Source organism: Danio rerio, chromosome 12 (genome assembly GCF_052040795.2).
Source record: "Danio rerio strain M-AB ecotype USA chromosome 12, GRCz13ab, whole genome shotgun sequence".
In the NCBI taxonomy this organism is placed as follows: domain Eukaryota; kingdom Metazoa; phylum Chordata; class Actinopteri; order Cypriniformes; family Danionidae; genus Danio; species Danio rerio.
In genome coordinates, this window is record NC_141032.1 from 27,684,806 (window position 1) to 27,702,849 (window position 18,044).

Genomic DNA, 18,044 nt, shown 5'->3' on the forward strand with positions numbered 1-18,044 from the left:
CGCGCGCGCACACACACACACAGAAGCATGCTATTAAAAGTATGAATGATTTGAGCTTACATTAATGAATGATGCGCATCCCGAGCTGCAAACTTTACATTATAGCACATGCATTTAGTCATTTTCACGTGAAACTGAGTTTTGCAGAGCAACAAATGTGTACAACTGTCACTTTCTATAACAGAAATTTATTAATTAATTTTTTCCTGAGGGGTGATTTTGAATTGATGGATGGGGCCGGATCAAATGGTCTCGCAGGCCGCATACGGCCTGGAGGCTGGACGTTCCCCACCCCTGCTTTACACCATCATTGTAAATTAAACGCCATGAAACAACACTTCACTCTAAAACACAGTAACACCAGGATTTTTAACTCTGGCAAAATTGCTGTGAAGAAAAGGTACATATTTTCAGGTAAAAATGGTGGTGTATTTCATAGGAGAGGACGGGACAATGAGGGAATGAATGCCTTCAGTCTTCCACCACAACACATGGTAATGTTGAACATTCTTTCCCTGCTGCTGTGACTGTTTGAAGAAGCCGCTGCTTCAGGTTGCATTTTATTTGCATGTCGGCCCCTGTTGAGCGAATATGGACCACTGATGATCCAGGCCCTTGTTTTTCGGGCCTGCAGGCCGTAGTGCATCCAGAAGCCATGTTTGAGGTCTGCTCTGCTTGTTTATGTACGGTTACACCCAGAGCTGAATTTAACCCCAGCTTCCCTCTGCTTGCAGCACCCAGAGCTCTGCGACGGAGATGAGACCGGTTTGGGTCGGTCTGTGCCGCTCGCTTACTACTAAGCACAACTTTTGCTCCTATGTGTTATTATCGTCAGAGGCGTCTCCTCTGTGGCAAAATTCTTTTTTAGCCAGGATTTATTTTTTATTTCTTTTATATGCTCACGTTGACCTTAAGGTTCATGCGAGGTACTTTTTAGGCATAATTTTAGCGCAGATGTGAAATTGTTTAATTAATAAATGAGGAAATATTTTACAAAAATCTTTGAAAATGAGGAAAATATGATAAAGAGATTTTGTATTATTGTTTTCATTTGTAAGACAATTTAATCACTCATTTTCAAAATGTTCACCTTAAATGGGTAAACATTTTAACAATAAGGAAATATTGAACTAAGAATATTAAAAAGAAAATTTTTAAGTAATCTTCAAATTTTTTTATTTAGATTTTCACTATAATGAATCCATTAATTTGTTAATAAACAATTATTCAAAGAAAACACTTTATAAAAAAATAAGTAATTGTCAATTCAGCTGTGATAGACATTTTATTTATTTTTATTATTATTCCCCTAGCATTTTATTTGTTTTTACCCACATTTAGTGGCTTGTTTAAAAATTCTATATTTGATCAAAATTTGTTGTCAATTTCAATTGATTTTCATGTCAATTTAATGGGGAAAAATAATAACCAAATAAAATTGAATAAGTTAGAAAACAAAAAATAGTTTAAAGTAAATAATAAGACATGAAAATATGTTAATAATAAATAAGGAAAATTTTAAAAGAACTAAAAAAAACTTTTTAAATAAACAGTTTACAAAATTGTTAAAAAGGAAGAAAACACATTAGCTGTCAGTATTACATTCTCATTTTCACATATGTGACATTTTTTTAATAGCAATTTAATAAAAATTTGTCTTATTATACTATTATACATCTTGTATCCACCCTTGTTTTTAGATTACATTTTGGGAGTCTCTTCTAGACTGTTCCTCCCTCCTGGTCATCCTGCCACAGAGCTGGTATTCTGGGCTCTAGTGTGCCCTCCTGGCCTCGCCACAGCAGGCAGCCTTTCATTACAGCTGCCGGAGGAGGTGCCCTGGAGATCCCCATCGAAGACACCATCACCACACCCCAAACACCAGTGCCTCTCGCTGCTCTGAACACCAACAACAGCAAAACACATGCATCATCACTCAAGGTAGTGAAATTACATATCAATCTAAACAAACCTGAGTGTTAATTAGTCTGAAGGTTTTGTGAGAAATAATATGCAATTATGATTCTCATGTTTGTTATTTTAACGTCTGAATATTATATTACTATATTTTCTGCAAATCAAATTGTTAGGTGAGTGAGGGGGCCTCCTGTAACTTGCAGGACCCTACACACCTATGCATAGTCCGCGTGTAGGGTAGAGAGGTAACGGAAGAGGGAGATGCGCAAATAGCATATTATGGAACTAAGGCAAGATGCACATATCAATCTTGCCATAGTCTGTCAGATAACCAACAGTACAAAATTGGTTAAACTGATAACGATTAATCTTTCTTGTCTGCATCGTAATGCACTGTACAAAACTGTTATCTCACTTACTTTTAATGAGCAATTGCACTCCCAAAGAGTGAGCTCATGCATCCAAAAACCACTGCATGCTAATTGCGTTTTTTCTACATTTTCTGAGCTCCAAATAAACGATTATGTATGAAAAAAGGCCCACAGTGGGCCCATTTAAGTGTGCTTTTAAAGCCCCCAGTGGCTTCTTTTCTTTTAAACCCCATTTCACAAAGTTGCACACTATTTCCACGAAACATGTCATTCAACTTGGAAAACTTAGCAAAATGTTGTGAGCCAGTCTGAGTTTGAAAGTGACCCAGGCCTACATGAGTGGCCAGACGGATGTCTCTTCTCAGTAAAAGACAGTTGACAGCTCATCTGGAGTTTGCCAAAGAGACACTTGCAGAATTCACAGACCATGAGAAACAATATTCTGTGGTCTGACGAAACAAAGATTGAACCCTCTGTCTGGAGGAAATCAGACACCGATCATCACCTAGCCAATACATCTCCACACTGAGCATGGCGGTGGCCGTATCAGGCTGGGGGTGTTTTCAGCATTAGGAACTGGGAAACCAGTAATAATCGAAGGAAATATGAATGCAGCAATGTGCAGAGACAAATTTAATGAAAAGCTGCTGCAAGGTACTCTGGACTTTAAAACTGGAATAATGGTTCATCTTACAACTGCACAACAACCCTAAGCACACAGCCAAGATGGCAATGGGACAACTCTGCGAATGTCCTTGAGTGTCCCAGCCAGAACCCAGACTTTAACCATATTGAACATCTCTGGTAAGATCTGAAATTGGATGTGCATCGATGCTTCCCTTCCAAAAATAGTTGTGCCTAGATTGTAACTTGTAGCACTTAAAAAGACGAGGCTGTAATTGGTGCTGAAAGGCTTCAGCAAGGAACTGAGTAAAAGTTGTAAATACTTATGCGTGTGTTATTTTTTTATATATCTAAACCTAATAACTGGTTTGGCCACCCATAGCAGGAACAAATGCAATCAAGCATTTTCAATAACTTGCAATGAGTCTGTTACAGCACTGTGAAGGAATTTTAACCCACTTATCTTTGCAGAATTGTTGTAATTCAGCCACATTGGAGGGTTTTTGAACATTATCCACCTTTTTAAGATCATGCCACAGCTCAATTGGATTCAGGTTAGGGCTTTGACTAGGCCACTCCAAAATCTTCATTTTGTTTTTTTCAGCCATTCAGAAGTGGACTTGCTAATGAGGATCATTGTCCTGCTGCAGAACCCAAGTTCGTTTCAGTTTGAGGGCACTAACAGATGACATTCTCTTTCAGGATGATTTGGTAAAGAGCATAATGGTTTAATTTATCACAGTATGTTCTCCAGGTCCTGAAGCAGCAATTCAACACCAGACCATCACATTACCATCACCACCACATTTTACTGTTGGTATGATTCTCTTTTTCTGAAATGGGGTGTTACTTTTGCTCCAAACAAAATGGGACACACATCTTCCAAAAGTTCAACTTTTCTGTTGTCAGTCCATGGAGTATTTTCCTAAGAGTCTTGGGGGTTATCAATATGCTTTTTTTGGCAAAACTGACACAAGCTTTTATGTTCTTTTTGGTCAGCACTGATTTTTGTCTTGGAACTCTGCCCATGCAAACCATTTTTGCCCAGTTGTTCTTATGCTGGAGTCATGAACACTCACCTTAACTGAGGCAAGTGAGGCCTGCAGTTCTTTGGATGTTGTTTGTGGTCCCTTGAATGAGTTGTAGCTGCACTCTTGGGGTAATTTTGGTCGGATGGCCACTCCTGGGAAGGTTCTCCACTGTTCCATGTTTTTGCCATTTGTAGATAATGGCTCTCACTGTGGTTCGCTGCAGTCCCAAAGCTTTAGAAATTGCTTTATAACCTCTTCCAGACTGTTGAATCTCACCACTGTTGAATTGTTTTCTTTCTCATTTGTGTTTGAATTTCTTTGGATATTGGCATGATGTCTAGCTTTTGAGGACCTTGCTCTACTTCACTTTGTCGGACAGGTCTTATTTAAGTAATTGTGAACAGGTGTGGCAGTAATCTGGCCTGGGTGTGGCTAGGGAAATTGAACACAGTGTGATAAACCAGAGTTATGTTTTAATTAACACAATTTTTCACACAGGGTTATGTATGTTCTGTATTCCCTTAATAAATACCTTCAATTCAAAACCGCATGATGTTTACTTGCGTTATCTTTGACTATTATTTAAATAATTAACAAACATGCAATAAATTAACAAACATGCAAAAAAAATGAAAAGAAAAAGAAAATCAGTTAGGGAACAAACCCCTTTTCACACCCCTTTATTTATTTGTAATACATTTGCAAAGATTTCGAACAATCTTCTTTCAAGCTGTGTGGTACTGGTTGCATTATTTTGAGAAAAAATAATTAATTTAATCATTTTGCAACAAGGCTACAAAACAACAGAATGTAGAAATTGCGATGAAATGTTTATTTTCAAGACAATGCAATAAAATAACAAGGAACATACATCACATACATCACAACAAGCAGACTGAGTAATTGTTTCTTCAGGGTGTTTTCCTGAGATGAGCTCCGGCATCCCTGTGACAGGAGCAAGGGGTTTGGGAACAGGACGGATGGATGTCATGTGTAGAAACACAGCGCCCCCTGCTGAACACATAAAAAGCTGTGACTGTCCAAAAGCTGGAAAAAGCTGCCTTCAAAGGATACATTTCAAGGTAGGAATGTCATCAGAGGACAATAAGACTATGTGCATTTTACTCCTTGGACATCCCTAACACAAAAACTCCATGTCTTCTTAGATTGTGTGTTGGTTAAAGGGATTGTTAACATAAAAATGTTAACTCAACCATCATTTGCTCTCCTTTTACTTGTTTTATTTGTTTAATTGCTGAACTCAAAAGAAGATATTTTGAAGAAAACAAATAACATGTAACTTAATAACATGCCATTAGATTTTTTCCTATGGAAGTCAGTGGCATGGGGCAGATTTAACCAATAAGCGAGGTAAGCAGTCGCTTAGGGCCCTAGAAAATCTGGGGGCCCCCAATAAATATCTAAAAGTATCAATTATACCTATAATAATGTATATAACTTTTTTTTTTTTTAACCAGTGGTGTAAAGTACTTAAGTAAATGGACTTTGTTACATTACTTAAGTATTTTTTGGTTACTTTGTACTTGTACTGAGTATTAAACATATAGGCAACTTTTACTCTTTATTCTTTTTTAAAGTCATTTCTAGTGAGATGTTAGTATTCTATTAATTCAGTATCCACTTAGTTATCACCAAAGATATGTTTTGTTATAAATGATTCAAGCTTGTGCAAATGGTTTCCAATGTCACTGCCGGATCCGGCAACAAGTCAGCTGACTTTGCTTTTGAGTGCAGCCCACATCTGACTTCTAATTTAGTGAAGTATGCACTTCATTATAAAGGTTGTGCATTGTAGAGAGAGAGAGAGGGCGAAAGAGAAAAAAAGAGGTTTAATTAGCTGATGTTTTACAGTGAATTATAAATATTTTAGCTGTAAAGTATGACTGCAGTTAATAGATGACAATTTAACTAAGGTTTTGTTTGAAACTGTACTCCTGATGTCCAGATTTCTAAAGCAAAATGCAGTAATTATTTTTTTATTTTTTTATTTGCTTGAAAGCTAATGAAAGCTAAACTCCTCAGACTTGATTGTGAAGTTCTGCATGATTTCAGGTTGATCCATTCTCTTGCTTTGCTAAATGAACATCTGTTACTGACTTAATATGATCAAGGTCACATGATTATTAGACTAGTCATGCAATATAGAATACAATATAATGTGAACTAATAATAATACAAATAATCAAATATTTGAACAATAAATGCAGGTTTTTATATTATTACCTCTATTATCTTGAAATAGTGACGAATATGAAATGTTTATTAAATAAGTACAATGATAATAAAATTTGTAATACAATATACTCTTCTTTTTTTAGAACAATGTTATATATTTTGTGTATTTGCATTGCATCCTAAATTACAGATTTAAACTTTAATACTGTTTCTTTGGGGTAAACTGAAAGTCGGACTTGTGTATTTGCTGGTGCCAGAGGGTGGCGCTCTTTATATCTCTCTCACTCAGAATCAGCTTAAGTTTTTATTTAATGGGAGAAGAATAAAGCCGGTGTCACGCTACAGTTTGCAAAAAGAGGGGGTGTAAAACAAGATGATAAAATGATAACTGATAACCACTGATAAAGCGAGCGATCTATTTGAAATGTGAGAGAAGTCACGTTTTTATCTTCTGTTGAACTGCATTCACGTCACATGAAATTTCAGGTCAGCGTTTACAAAGCTTCTTTTTAATATTTTTTTTGTACAAGCTGAATATTTATTAAATCAAAATAATAAGAAATAATAAGAAAATCTTGCAATTTCGACATCCACATCGTAGCAGACACACTGAAAAATAGTAATGCAATTTAAATAAAAAAAAAAAAAAGATTTCTAAATTCTAGTACTAATATTTTCAATAACAAAAATAATAAACGCCATCACCACCAATAATAATAATAATAATCTTAAAAAACACTTTGCTTGAAAGGGGTGTTCATAACACTCTTGAAACTTACAATCATGATATGACATGTCATGAATGTGAATTAGATTTTATGCGTGCTTATGACAACTGCTATTAAGTGTCATTTGCTCAGTTAAGTAAGGTCAATTTAATTGCAAAGTTGACATTGCATTTTACAAAATACAAAATCACAACCTATTTTGTCTTTGTCATGACAACTTGACATTACCAAGACAACAGAACTTGTCATAAACAGGATTGTCATGAAGCTATCAATATGTCATGATAAGTCATTAAATATAAATGACGCTGTTAAAAAGAATTTGACAGATTAATGACAATTTTAATGGGCCTGTTAATGACAAATACAGTTTGTTCCACTGAAAAAGTAATAAAAATATTCATAACACAATTATAACAGCCCTATGACAAGTTTATACATTTAAAATGAGCAAATGACACTTAACAGTTGTCATAAGCATGCATAAAAATTCATTTACATTTATGTTGTGTCATGCCATGATTATAAATGTTCAAGTAAAGTGTTACCATAATAATAATAATAATACATTTTTAATTAATTTATAATATCTTATGAATACATATAAAATAAATAAATATATAATTATATTAATAGTATTATTTATAAAAACAACAACAACAACAACAACAATGCTACTGCTACTTCTACTAATGATGAGGGGCCTTACACCCAGCGCAATAAGGTGCAAGATGTGTTTCTATGACGTGTTGCTTTTTTTTAGACCATAATTTTCCCGTTTTCCGCCACGTTGTTTAAATAGCAAATCCATTTGCGCCACTTTATGGACTCATGGGTGATTCAGTCTAGATTAAAGGTGTGTAAGGCGCATTGCTGGCGCGTTGCTATTTTGAGTAACTAAAATAAATCGCACAATAGGCCAGCTGAAAGCAGGTCTAAACTCCAGCACAGAGCACGTTTGTTGTGCGCCTCGCTGAAACATTGCTTAATACACATGCAGGATGTACAGCAATACACAAATATCTTTACAACAAAAAAATTAAAGGAATAAAATATTACAAAAATTATTATTTATATTTACATAATTTTTTTTTTTTTTTTATAAAAACCACTACTTTCATTCCTTCTTCATCCCGGGGGCTTTTTCAGGTTATTCATAACAATTTGCTTTTGTGTAATGTTATTATTAGCAGTATTATTTATTATAAGCATGTTTATATTTGTTTTATTAAAAATACAAGTTTAGATTTGCCCACCTGTCAGGTTTTAGACCATATGGGACACAGCATGTGTGTTTGGAGATAACTTATTATTGTTCATTTGTTAGTTTGCTGGAAATTAGAACTGAATTTAGAAAAAGTTTTGAAACAAATATTTACGCTTAATAAACGAAATTAATTATGTAGGCTAATGGATGTCTGTGCATAGGCCTACAACACGTTTCTTTATCCACGAAAGAGAGTGAAATTCAAAATAAAGAATGAGGAGGCTCATATTCTCACGCTGCAGATGGTCTGTTTTCTCGCTAGTGAAGCATTCAGTTTGCACTTACAAAGTCTGCCATGTAAATAGCAAATGTGCCATGGAGCGACGCAACTGACTCTTAAAGGGAATGGGAGATGAGACTCTGATTGGTTTATTCTCAAAACACACCTCTAACTCATTAAAAAAATAAGCTCAACCCTGTTAGACCATGCACCTTGTTGCAAATAGCAAAAGCAGATTCTGACATGCCCTTAATGCTTTTGTGCCCTGCACTTTGCGCCTAGATCGTTAAAATAGAGCCCTTCATGTTAATTTTTAAAAAGTAATTTTTTAAAAGCATGGCATTTTAAAGTTCTTTCAGATGAAACATTATTCTGAGGTCATCACTCTCTGTGGTCATTAAAAATCCCTTAGCACTTCTCATAAAGAGTAGGGGACCTATCATACACCCAGTGCAATAAGGCGCAAGATGTGTTTGGCGCAATGTGTTGCTGTTTTTAGACCAGCGCAACCCTAGTTTTCCCATTTTGCACCACGTTGTTTAAAGAGCCCATATTATACATGAAATAGGGTCATATCTTGGTTGTAAGGTTCTCCAACAACAGTTTAATATGCATGCAAGGTCAAAAAACACTTTCATGATCTTATAATCTGCCTTTATTTTTACCTAATTATCCCAGCGACTCCCGTATGAATCGTCCAGTGATTCATTTGTTCCCAAAACCCCTCCTTAGCGCGAAGCTAATCTGCGCTGATTGGACCAATGACAGTCTGTTGCGATTGGTCGACTGCCTTCAGTGAGAGAGTGAAATGCCCAACAGCTAATCAGCAATATAAAAGTAATCACAGTTCATACGCGCTCGATAGTGTAGGCGTGGATTTTAGCTGCCAGTGGGTTAATGTAAATACAGTCGATAGACTTGAAAATTCAGACGTCTATCTATTTTATTGAGCAAAAACTCCAAAAACTGTTGAGGAGATCTTCTAGCTTGTCTCTGCTCTTTTCACAGACACACACACACATATTGCACACACACGCACACACACACACACACACACACTTAACCCTGCTCCGGACGACAACGCGCGCGCACACACACACAAAAACACACACACCTCCGGATGACAGCGCGCGCACACGCACACACACACACACACACACACTACTCCTCCTCCTCCTCCACTGAGCTCCGTAAACAAAGCAGCACGCGTCGCGTTTTAAAAGTGGCTTTGCACCCGATATGAGAATAAAGCGAGTTAACCTGATACAGTACACACGGTTACAAGTAACAAATCACAACTAAATACATTTGCAAGCTCGAGTCAACGAGGCAACTTTAATTGCACGTACTTACACTTGAGAAATGGAGGAAGAAACCCATCCTGACATGTCCAGCAGTAAGTTACTCTTTACTGATCCTTCCTTTTACAAACGCCGATGAAGTATTCTTTGTAGCATGTAGTTTGCAGAAGTTTCCAGTAGTTTCCAACTGCTTGTCTATAATGCTGAGGTTTCATCTTTGGGTAGAGACTCAATTATATCCATCTGCAGTGTGACTTCAATCGACCGGCATGTTTGTGTGTGTGTGTCTGGGTTTCTATGTCAGAGGGCGGGGCCGCAGGTTTAAAATCTCCCGTGTTTGCGTGTGCACGTGAATAACTTGGTTTCGTTTGTACGTCATGGCGAAACACCTAATGACTCGGCATCAAGGCGACTCGTTTGAAGCACTATGAGTCGACTCTTTTATAGATGAATCAACCGTTTTAAACACTGTACACTAACAGATTTAAGCCTTAGCTAGATACTTCACTTCACTTAGAGCTGTGTTACACACTACATGGAAGGGCATTTTCAAAAACCCATAAAATGGGCTCTGTAAATAGTGAATTCATTTGCGCCACCTTCTGGATTCATGGGCGTGCCGGTATAATATAAAGGTGTGTTATGGCACATTGTTGGCATGTTGCTTTTTTGAGGAACTTAAATAGACTGCGGAAATTGGCCAGCTAAAAGCAGGTCTGAGGTCCATAGTACACTGTAAAAAATGGCTGTGATTTCAACGATAAAAAAACTGTAAAAATGCTATAGTACAAGTCCGTAACCTGGTTAACGGTATGTTTCCTTAATATATGGCGAATAATCTTAAATGGACTTTCCCAAAATTCCCTGCATGGCACATCACCTTTTATTCATTTTGTTGACATTAATATTTATCTTTTTAGTTGTTTCCCCATCAGTTATGTACATTAGAGATTTATGTTACATCTAATGTTGATAAACAATGTTTATTTCATGACTTTAATTTAATGCGTGTGTGTGGTGGGGAAGGCATGATCGAACACCCAGAAAGAGAGGAGAGCCTGACCACTTACAGACTCGACACGCATAGACACGCACACGAGTGCCCAGCACAAAGCATTCACAATAAAAAGTTTGTGCTTACCTGATATTGCCGACCCTGTCTTCTTCTTCCCACAAAACAAACTTTATTACATCGTGTTACCATACTGGTGTTTTAGTAGTTGTGTGAATCACACTGAGCACCTTCTATATGCTGATGCTCTTTTCTGCTTGTGGGAAAAGTTAATTGTGATGAGCATTGGCTCATTATGTAACTTCCTCATTCAAAATATAGACATATAAGTACTGGCAACCACAGCTGCAGATTTTTTACCGTAAATTTTATGGATTTATTTTTTACAGTGCAGATCGCACTAGTTATGCACCTTAAAAGCGTACACATTGCTTAACACACACAGGATGTACAGCAATACACAAATATCTTTACAAATACAAAAGAATTAAAGGATTAAAATGTTACAAAAATTATTATTTTCTACATAAATATAAAAAACTATACCTCCATGTCTTCTTTATCTCGGGGGGCTTTTTCAGTTTATTTATGACAATTTTTTATTTTTTTCATATATATGCTTTTTTTTTTACATTTTTTTAAACTCTCACCGTTTTCACTTTATTACAACCTACAGCACATGTTAGATTAAAGTGTAGTAACATTACAGCAATATTTATAAACAAAATGAAGTAGATGATAGCATTCTTTGTTTTACATTTTCCCAAATGTTCAATTTCTACACCCAATTCAAAATGATTTCAGAAATCAAGAATTCAGGAGCTCTACACTTCCACACAACATACAATAACTTGATATTGATAAAAAAAAATGTGTGTCCGGCAGTTCAAATTCTTACAATAGAAACAACTAAAGGAATAAAGTCCAAGCACACCACATTCACACAACTGCTTACCCTGTCTTTATTTAGGCTTTAAAAGCAGTGACTATTTGCTGACTGTTGAGCCCATGAAACTTTGATCTGGCACATTAATGCTGCTGAGTGGATTAATGTGCAGGGCGCAGGAGCTGCTCTAACGGACACTGGAAGTGAAAAGCTGTCTCATGCCTGATTGGCCTTCACATCGGCACAAACTCACAGTGAACTCTGACCCGCGTCTACGCCTAAGTTGTAGTGACACGCTGGAGGTGACATGGCAGAGCCGAGCCGACCGAGTGCTGCTTTGTGCTCACTTTAAGAGGCCGGCGGTAAATAATTCAGACCTAGCAGTCGCAACAATGCAAACATGTTGTTATTAGTGTTTCGCTTCAATATTCATAGCTTAAGAGAGAGAGAGGACGGGTGGTTGGGGAGTAGCAATGTCTGTGTGTGTGTGTGTGTGGTGTATATGGTCATTTGTGTGGTGGGATGGGTGCTGTGGATGTTTTCTTCACAGCTGTTGGCACCTCACACTGTTAAGATGAGACACTGCAGGGAAAACATGTTCTATTTTTGTAAAGTACTTGAGAATTTTGAGATTTTTTTTGGTCTAGTATAAAGGAGACATCCACAAAGCACTTTAAATCATTACTTTTGTCGCAGTTTATTCATTTTTTTTATTCATTTTCACTTTAGATTTTGATTACAGTACATATTTTAAAGACTACGATACATATTTTGGAATATTCTAAAGTTTTTTTCTTGCATTGAGCCATACATCTTTATTTCATCAGCATTAAAACACTAAACTTTAACATTTTATTTATATCTGCATTCTAAAGTTTTTATTACATTTGTTTTTATTTGTTTTATTTAAAAAAAATGTTTTTATTTATATGCTGCACACAATATTTTCTGAATTATAGTGATAAAAAGATATTACCAAAATCTCCGTTTTTTAATATTTTATAATTAATATTTTATTAATCGCAAGTTATACACCACAAACAGAACAATAAACAGGGCAAAGCACATTCACACATTTAAATAAATAAAATTAAATAAATTAAAATAAAAGAACAACAACATTTAAACATTTTGTAAAAACAAATATCCTTGTTAAAAACATTTGACTCAATAATGTAAAAAAAGAAAAAGAAACAATAATTTGAAACTTGAATTCAATCAATGTTCATATTCCTGATCTAAAATATATGCAAATTAGTGCGGTCTTATTTGCATATTTAAAATAATATACTAAAACTCTTGTAGTACGAAAAAAAAAGTGCAATTCTTAATGGAAATAATCAAGTCGAAAAGTATGCTATTGGAAATATTAACTTTTTTCTTCATAGTTTTATATTAGACGAGGCAGTGGCGCAGAAGTGCTGTCGCCTCACAGCAAGAAGGTCGCTAGGTCGCTGGTTTGAACCTCGGCTCAGTTGGCGTCTCTGTGTGGAGTTTGCATGTTTATTTTATACCTTCGCGTGGGTTTCACCAGGTGCTCCAGTTTCCCCCACAGTCCAAAGACATGCAGTGCAGGTGAAATGGGTAGGCTAAATTGTCCGTAGTGTATGAGTGTGTGTGTGAATGTGTGTGGATGTTTCCCAGAGATGGGTTGCGGCTGGAAGGGCATCCGCTGCGTAAAAACTTGCTGGATAAGTTGGCGGTTCATTCCGCTGTGGCGACCCCCGGATTAATAAAGGGACTAAGCCGACAAGAAAATGAATGAATGAATGAATGAGTTTTATATTAAATGATATTATATTCATGCATGAAATATGAGCATCTGGTGCAATACCATAAACAGTCATAGACATGCCATGCACTGTAGTCTAGGTTTAGAGTAAATGAAACTTAACCGACTGCCATTTTAGTAAACGATAAAATAGGTTATGACTCGTCTTTGTAAAAACATAAGCATGTTTAACCCTCCTGTCGTGTTCACATCCTGCCCCTTACTTTAGTGTTCCTGGTCAAAATTGACCGCTCTGTTTTAACTGCTCTTATATTAGCACAAAAATCATTTTTCTCCACCAAATTTTCATTCAACATTCTTTAGCTGTGAACAATCTCTCAAAGTAGTGCTTTACATGAATTTACAGAATTAGACATAAAATAACTGCTATGAAAATAAAAATTTGATCCATCTGAAGGATTTATCAACCACCAAAATGCTATCCTTTCCAGTGTTCTGAGTGATCGAATTTTCAGTCCTTCTGGTGTACTAATATAGGGAATAGTGACTGAGGGTATATACGGTGAGCAAAGACACAGAACTAGCGCTAGTTACACTTTGGTCATTTTTAAGCGCAGTAATAACAGTCCAATATAATAAAATAATTGTTGCTAAGCTAAGCTAAAAGCGCTCCTGACTTTGGCTGAATGGAGATTAGAAGAAAGAAAGAAAGAAAGAAAGAAAGACAGAAAGGGAACAAGGTTACTTCTCTGTGCTTCTTTCCAGAGAGAGCGATAGAAAAAATAAATAAACAAAAATAAGAAAAGAAAGGAAGAAAGACACACACAGCTGGATTCACATAACAGACACCTGTCTAGTCTGTGAAGATATGATACACTGTTTTATCAGGAAGTTGATTCACGTTGGAGGATCCAACACTTCTTTGGCAATTCATAACTTATTGGTTTAGTAGCTAATCTATATGAATTTGTACAATCTCATACATACAGTTTTGTACAATTTGTTTATCCCAATGACGATTGGGTTTAGGGGTGGGGTTGGGTGCCATGCCTCCTTTTTAAAATCATACATTTTTGTACAACTGAACTCGTATGAATTAGCCACTGAACTGATAAAACGTAAAATAATTGTTTCCTTGTGAGATCAGGCATGAGCATCAACACATAAGCACGTAAATAAGATGTCTACCTGCAAGAGTCATTGTTCAGGCTGAAGTGAGTGAGTGAGTGAGTGAGTGAGAGGGTTGGGGTAGTGTGTGTGGGGATGTTTTCTGTCTGATGAATGAATATAGCCTGGTACCAGGTATAACAAGGTTGATTAAAACACTCAAAATTCAGTGAAAGAGGTGATCATCAATTTTATATGTTCTAATGCATAGTGTGGAGGATATCATAGGGCCTTGAAGCAATCAGATGTAAAACACAATATTTATGATTGATTTAAGTTGTAAATCGGTCAGATTTGACCCGAACACGACAGGAGGGTTAAGAGAGAATTTGCGACACCAGTGGCTGGTTAGTGACCCACAGCCAGCAACTTATTGTTTATGCTCATGCTTTTGCACATGCAATATATAATTGAAGGTAATTTAATGCCTCCATATTCTCCTGGCAGTGCTGTTTTTAACCTACACTGCAAATAGATTACAGAACAAAATTTTGGTTACATACTGTAGGTTTAAAATGTAACACATTTTATTTTATTACTTTTGAATTACATGTAAATTTAAATGCATTTTTTTATTTAGTTGATGATTAAGAATGTTAAGACAAGCCGTACTCTGAACTTGAGAGTTTTTTTATTTTTTTATTATCATTATTATTATTATTTATATATTTGTACTTTTATTTTGTTTTATTATTTAACTTTATTTTTTAATTGTATTGTTTGTATTTAATTATTATTATTATTTTATTTTTATCTTTTTTTTTTTCCAGAACCACCACCCTATTAGAATTGACAGACATAACTATGGCTGCATTTACACCAGCACAATTTCTTGTAATATTTGACATAGATTGAAAAAAAAAGAAAAGAAAAAAAAACTAAAGAAAAAATATCGACACAAAATCACTTTATTTCTCATCCATGTCAAAAATTCAGAGGCACAAATTCCCAGTATCAGAGCATCTAAATCTAAACCCTGTACACATATTCAATTCCTTTTGGAATTCAAAACCACCACAATGCAAGGGCAACAGCAGAAAACCTTTAAATGTCACCAATTTGCAGACTTGTATAGACTAAATGCAAACTCTAACAGTTGATTTTGACCAATCACTTTAAGTCCCAGTTCATCTCTAGTATAGTGTATACAGCTATAATAAATGACTTTTTATAAGTAACATGATTTTTTATACTTGTTAACTTATTTTTATTTCACATTAACTACAATCAGGTTTTTAACATCTCCAAATTCCCTAGTTTGCTTCCATTGTAAGCTCCCTGTTTTCTATGAATAACAGGAAAATAGAAAATCATTTTTTTTGTAGTAACCAACCACCATCATGTCACAAAAAAAAACAGTAAAGAGCTTAATTTACACTGCACCAACTATATTCTTTTTAATACACACAATACTCTGAAACTACATAAAACAACAAGATTTGATCCGATACACACACACACACACACACACACTCTGCAATTTTCATTCTCATTATGCCATTTTGCTGCAGAGCTTGCTAACACATTCTTCTGCTAAGCCTCGGCCAAGCTGCTTAGAAAACACTACAAATACCATATACAATGTGTTCTTTAACTTAAATATCATGGAAAGAATAATCTTTCCCAGATAAAGATCCAGTACATCTCAAATATAGATTAGGGAGTGGTTTTTTTTATGATGAAACTAGAGATGGATCTGGATTCATCTAATCTTAACTCTTCTCCCCAGATCCCTTCATTTCTCCCTTGCCGTAAGTCTCAATCAAACTTGCTCTGCGCCTTATTTTTTTAATACAGAGTCTCTCGCCGGATTAATTTGTGTGCCGAACTGAGCATCAGCAGCTGCTCCTTATCCTGATCATGGCCGCCGCTTCTCCTACAATCCAGAGGAGACCTGAATTAATACTCGGGATTATTCCACACAATCCCGAGGAAAAAAAAAAGCGTGGTCCTGCTGCCAGGCCACTTGACTGGTGTGTGCCAGCGGGTGCTGATGGGCACCAGTAATGAGTGTGTCTATAAGCCGCAGCGCTGCTCAGTTTAGATGCTGCTTCTCCTTCAGAGCATTTAAATATAAAGAAGAATAGACAAGTGTTTATCTTGTCCACTAATTAAAAGGGGGTCGCTGAACACGACTGCCGTATGTTATCGCATGAATATCCATGCAAACAAACACGCTGGTTCACCATGATCCCCAATGAATTTGGGTTATGCATTTTAGAATTAAACACATTCGTTATGATTATGATTTGAATCAGAGAAAGTGTTAAATTGTTTAATTTACATGTATACAGCAGGGAAAATAAGTATTGAATTTGTCACCATTTCTTTCAGAAAACAATTTTCTAAAGGTGGTGTTGACTTGAATTTTTCACCAGATGTTGGTAACAACCAAAGAAATCAAAATATGCAAATAAAATAAATCAAATTCGTTTACAAATTCAGTTATGTGTAATAAAATGACACAGGGAAAAAGTATTGAACACATGAAGAAAGGTAGCTGTAGAAAGGCAGTGAAAGCCCAGACTGCAGCTGAAATCTCTCAGAAGTTATTCAGCAACTCTCTGCCCTTCATCATTGTAAATTAATACCAGTTGCTTTAGTCCAACACCTATATTAACATTATGATAAAGATGAAATCAGAGTGGACATTTTAGCAAGACAATGATCCAAAACACAGCCAAGGAAACTCTTAGATGCTTTCAGGGAAAGAAAATCGAACTGTAGAATGGCTCAGCCAATCACCTGACTTGAATCCAGTAAAAATCACCAAAAAAAGCCTTTAATATAAAGTAGGCTATCAAATACGTTTCAGTAGTTTAGTATTTCTCCTTCTGTCATTTCAGTGTTATTACACATAACTCATTTTTCAGATTTTGTTTTGTTTTATTTTTATGCTTGTGTTGTTTGAGTTTTCTAATCAAAATTTGGTTTAATGTCATGTTAACAGCTCCTTTAGAAACATTATTTTTGGCAAAAAACATGACCTGTTCAATACTTATTTTCCCCACTATATAATATTATGACAATTTTACATATTGCATTATATATATACAAGTATTATTTTATTGAATAATGTTATATAATGTTATCAAGAAGTGTGTTTTTAATGGTTGATGGTGTGTTTTAATTATAGTATATAGTTTCTTATATATATTGAAATAAATTTATATATTTTTAAATTGAATAATAATGCTTGATGTACTCTGTTCGTGCAAAGTTCTAATATAGTATTTCTTTTACATTTGTTTTACTTAACATAGCACATTTTACTTAATAAAGTGTTATTATATATTACATTTTACTGTTTTATATTTTCACTATATTTATCACTATATGTTATAATATAATACAATATACTACAAAATGTTATATTTTACTGTATTATAATAGTTTGTAATATAATAGCGTTTTTAATATGTTACAATTTGTAATATCTACACGGGTTATTTTATTATATGTGTATCATTACTTTTTGACATTATAATATTAGTCAAAAATATTTATAGACTGGGTTTATCAGTCCAAAATTCATAAAAATACACAAAGACAATAAACAAATTCAATTTTGTTGAATAAAATGTTGTGTATA

The 18,044-nt window shown here is 35.3% G+C and overlaps 2 protein-coding genes across 24 annotated transcripts in view; one reads left to right on the forward strand and one right to left on the reverse strand.

Moving 5' to 3' along the window:
- The window catches only part of LOC147834477 (uncharacterized), a 119,227-nt gene that overhangs the window by 73,197 nt on the left and 27,986 nt on the right, over window positions 1–18,044 (forward strand). For 13 of the 23 annotated variants that reach the window (XR_015504155.1, XR_015504164.1, XR_015504157.1 and 10 more), the window contains 2 exons: window positions 1,701–1,941; window positions 4,859–5,025. Coding sequence is in view for 7 of the 23 variants with exons in the window: in XM_087276376.1 (XP_087132502.1) it covers window positions 4,873–5,025 (153 nt within the window). In the remaining 16 variants the exon portion in view is untranslated. Of the gene's footprint in view, window positions 1–1,700; window positions 1,942–3,516; window positions 4,494–4,858; window positions 5,026–15,239; window positions 15,404–18,044 lie in introns of those variants that run through there. The other 10 variants (XR_015504159.1, XR_015504158.1, XR_015504160.1 and 7 more) reach the window with 2 other exon arrangements.
- On the reverse strand, window positions 1,092–4,303 carry LOC147834478 (uncharacterized). The gene is made up of 2 exons (XM_087276379.1): window positions 3,992–4,303; window positions 1,092–1,899 (listed from the first exon to the last, which is right to left on the reverse strand). The coding sequence occupies exons 1-2, from the start codon at window positions 4,129–4,131 to the stop codon at window positions 1,722–1,724; spliced, it is 318 nt and encodes a 105-aa protein (XP_087132505.1). The 5' UTR covers window positions 4,132–4,303; the 3' UTR covers window positions 1,092–1,721.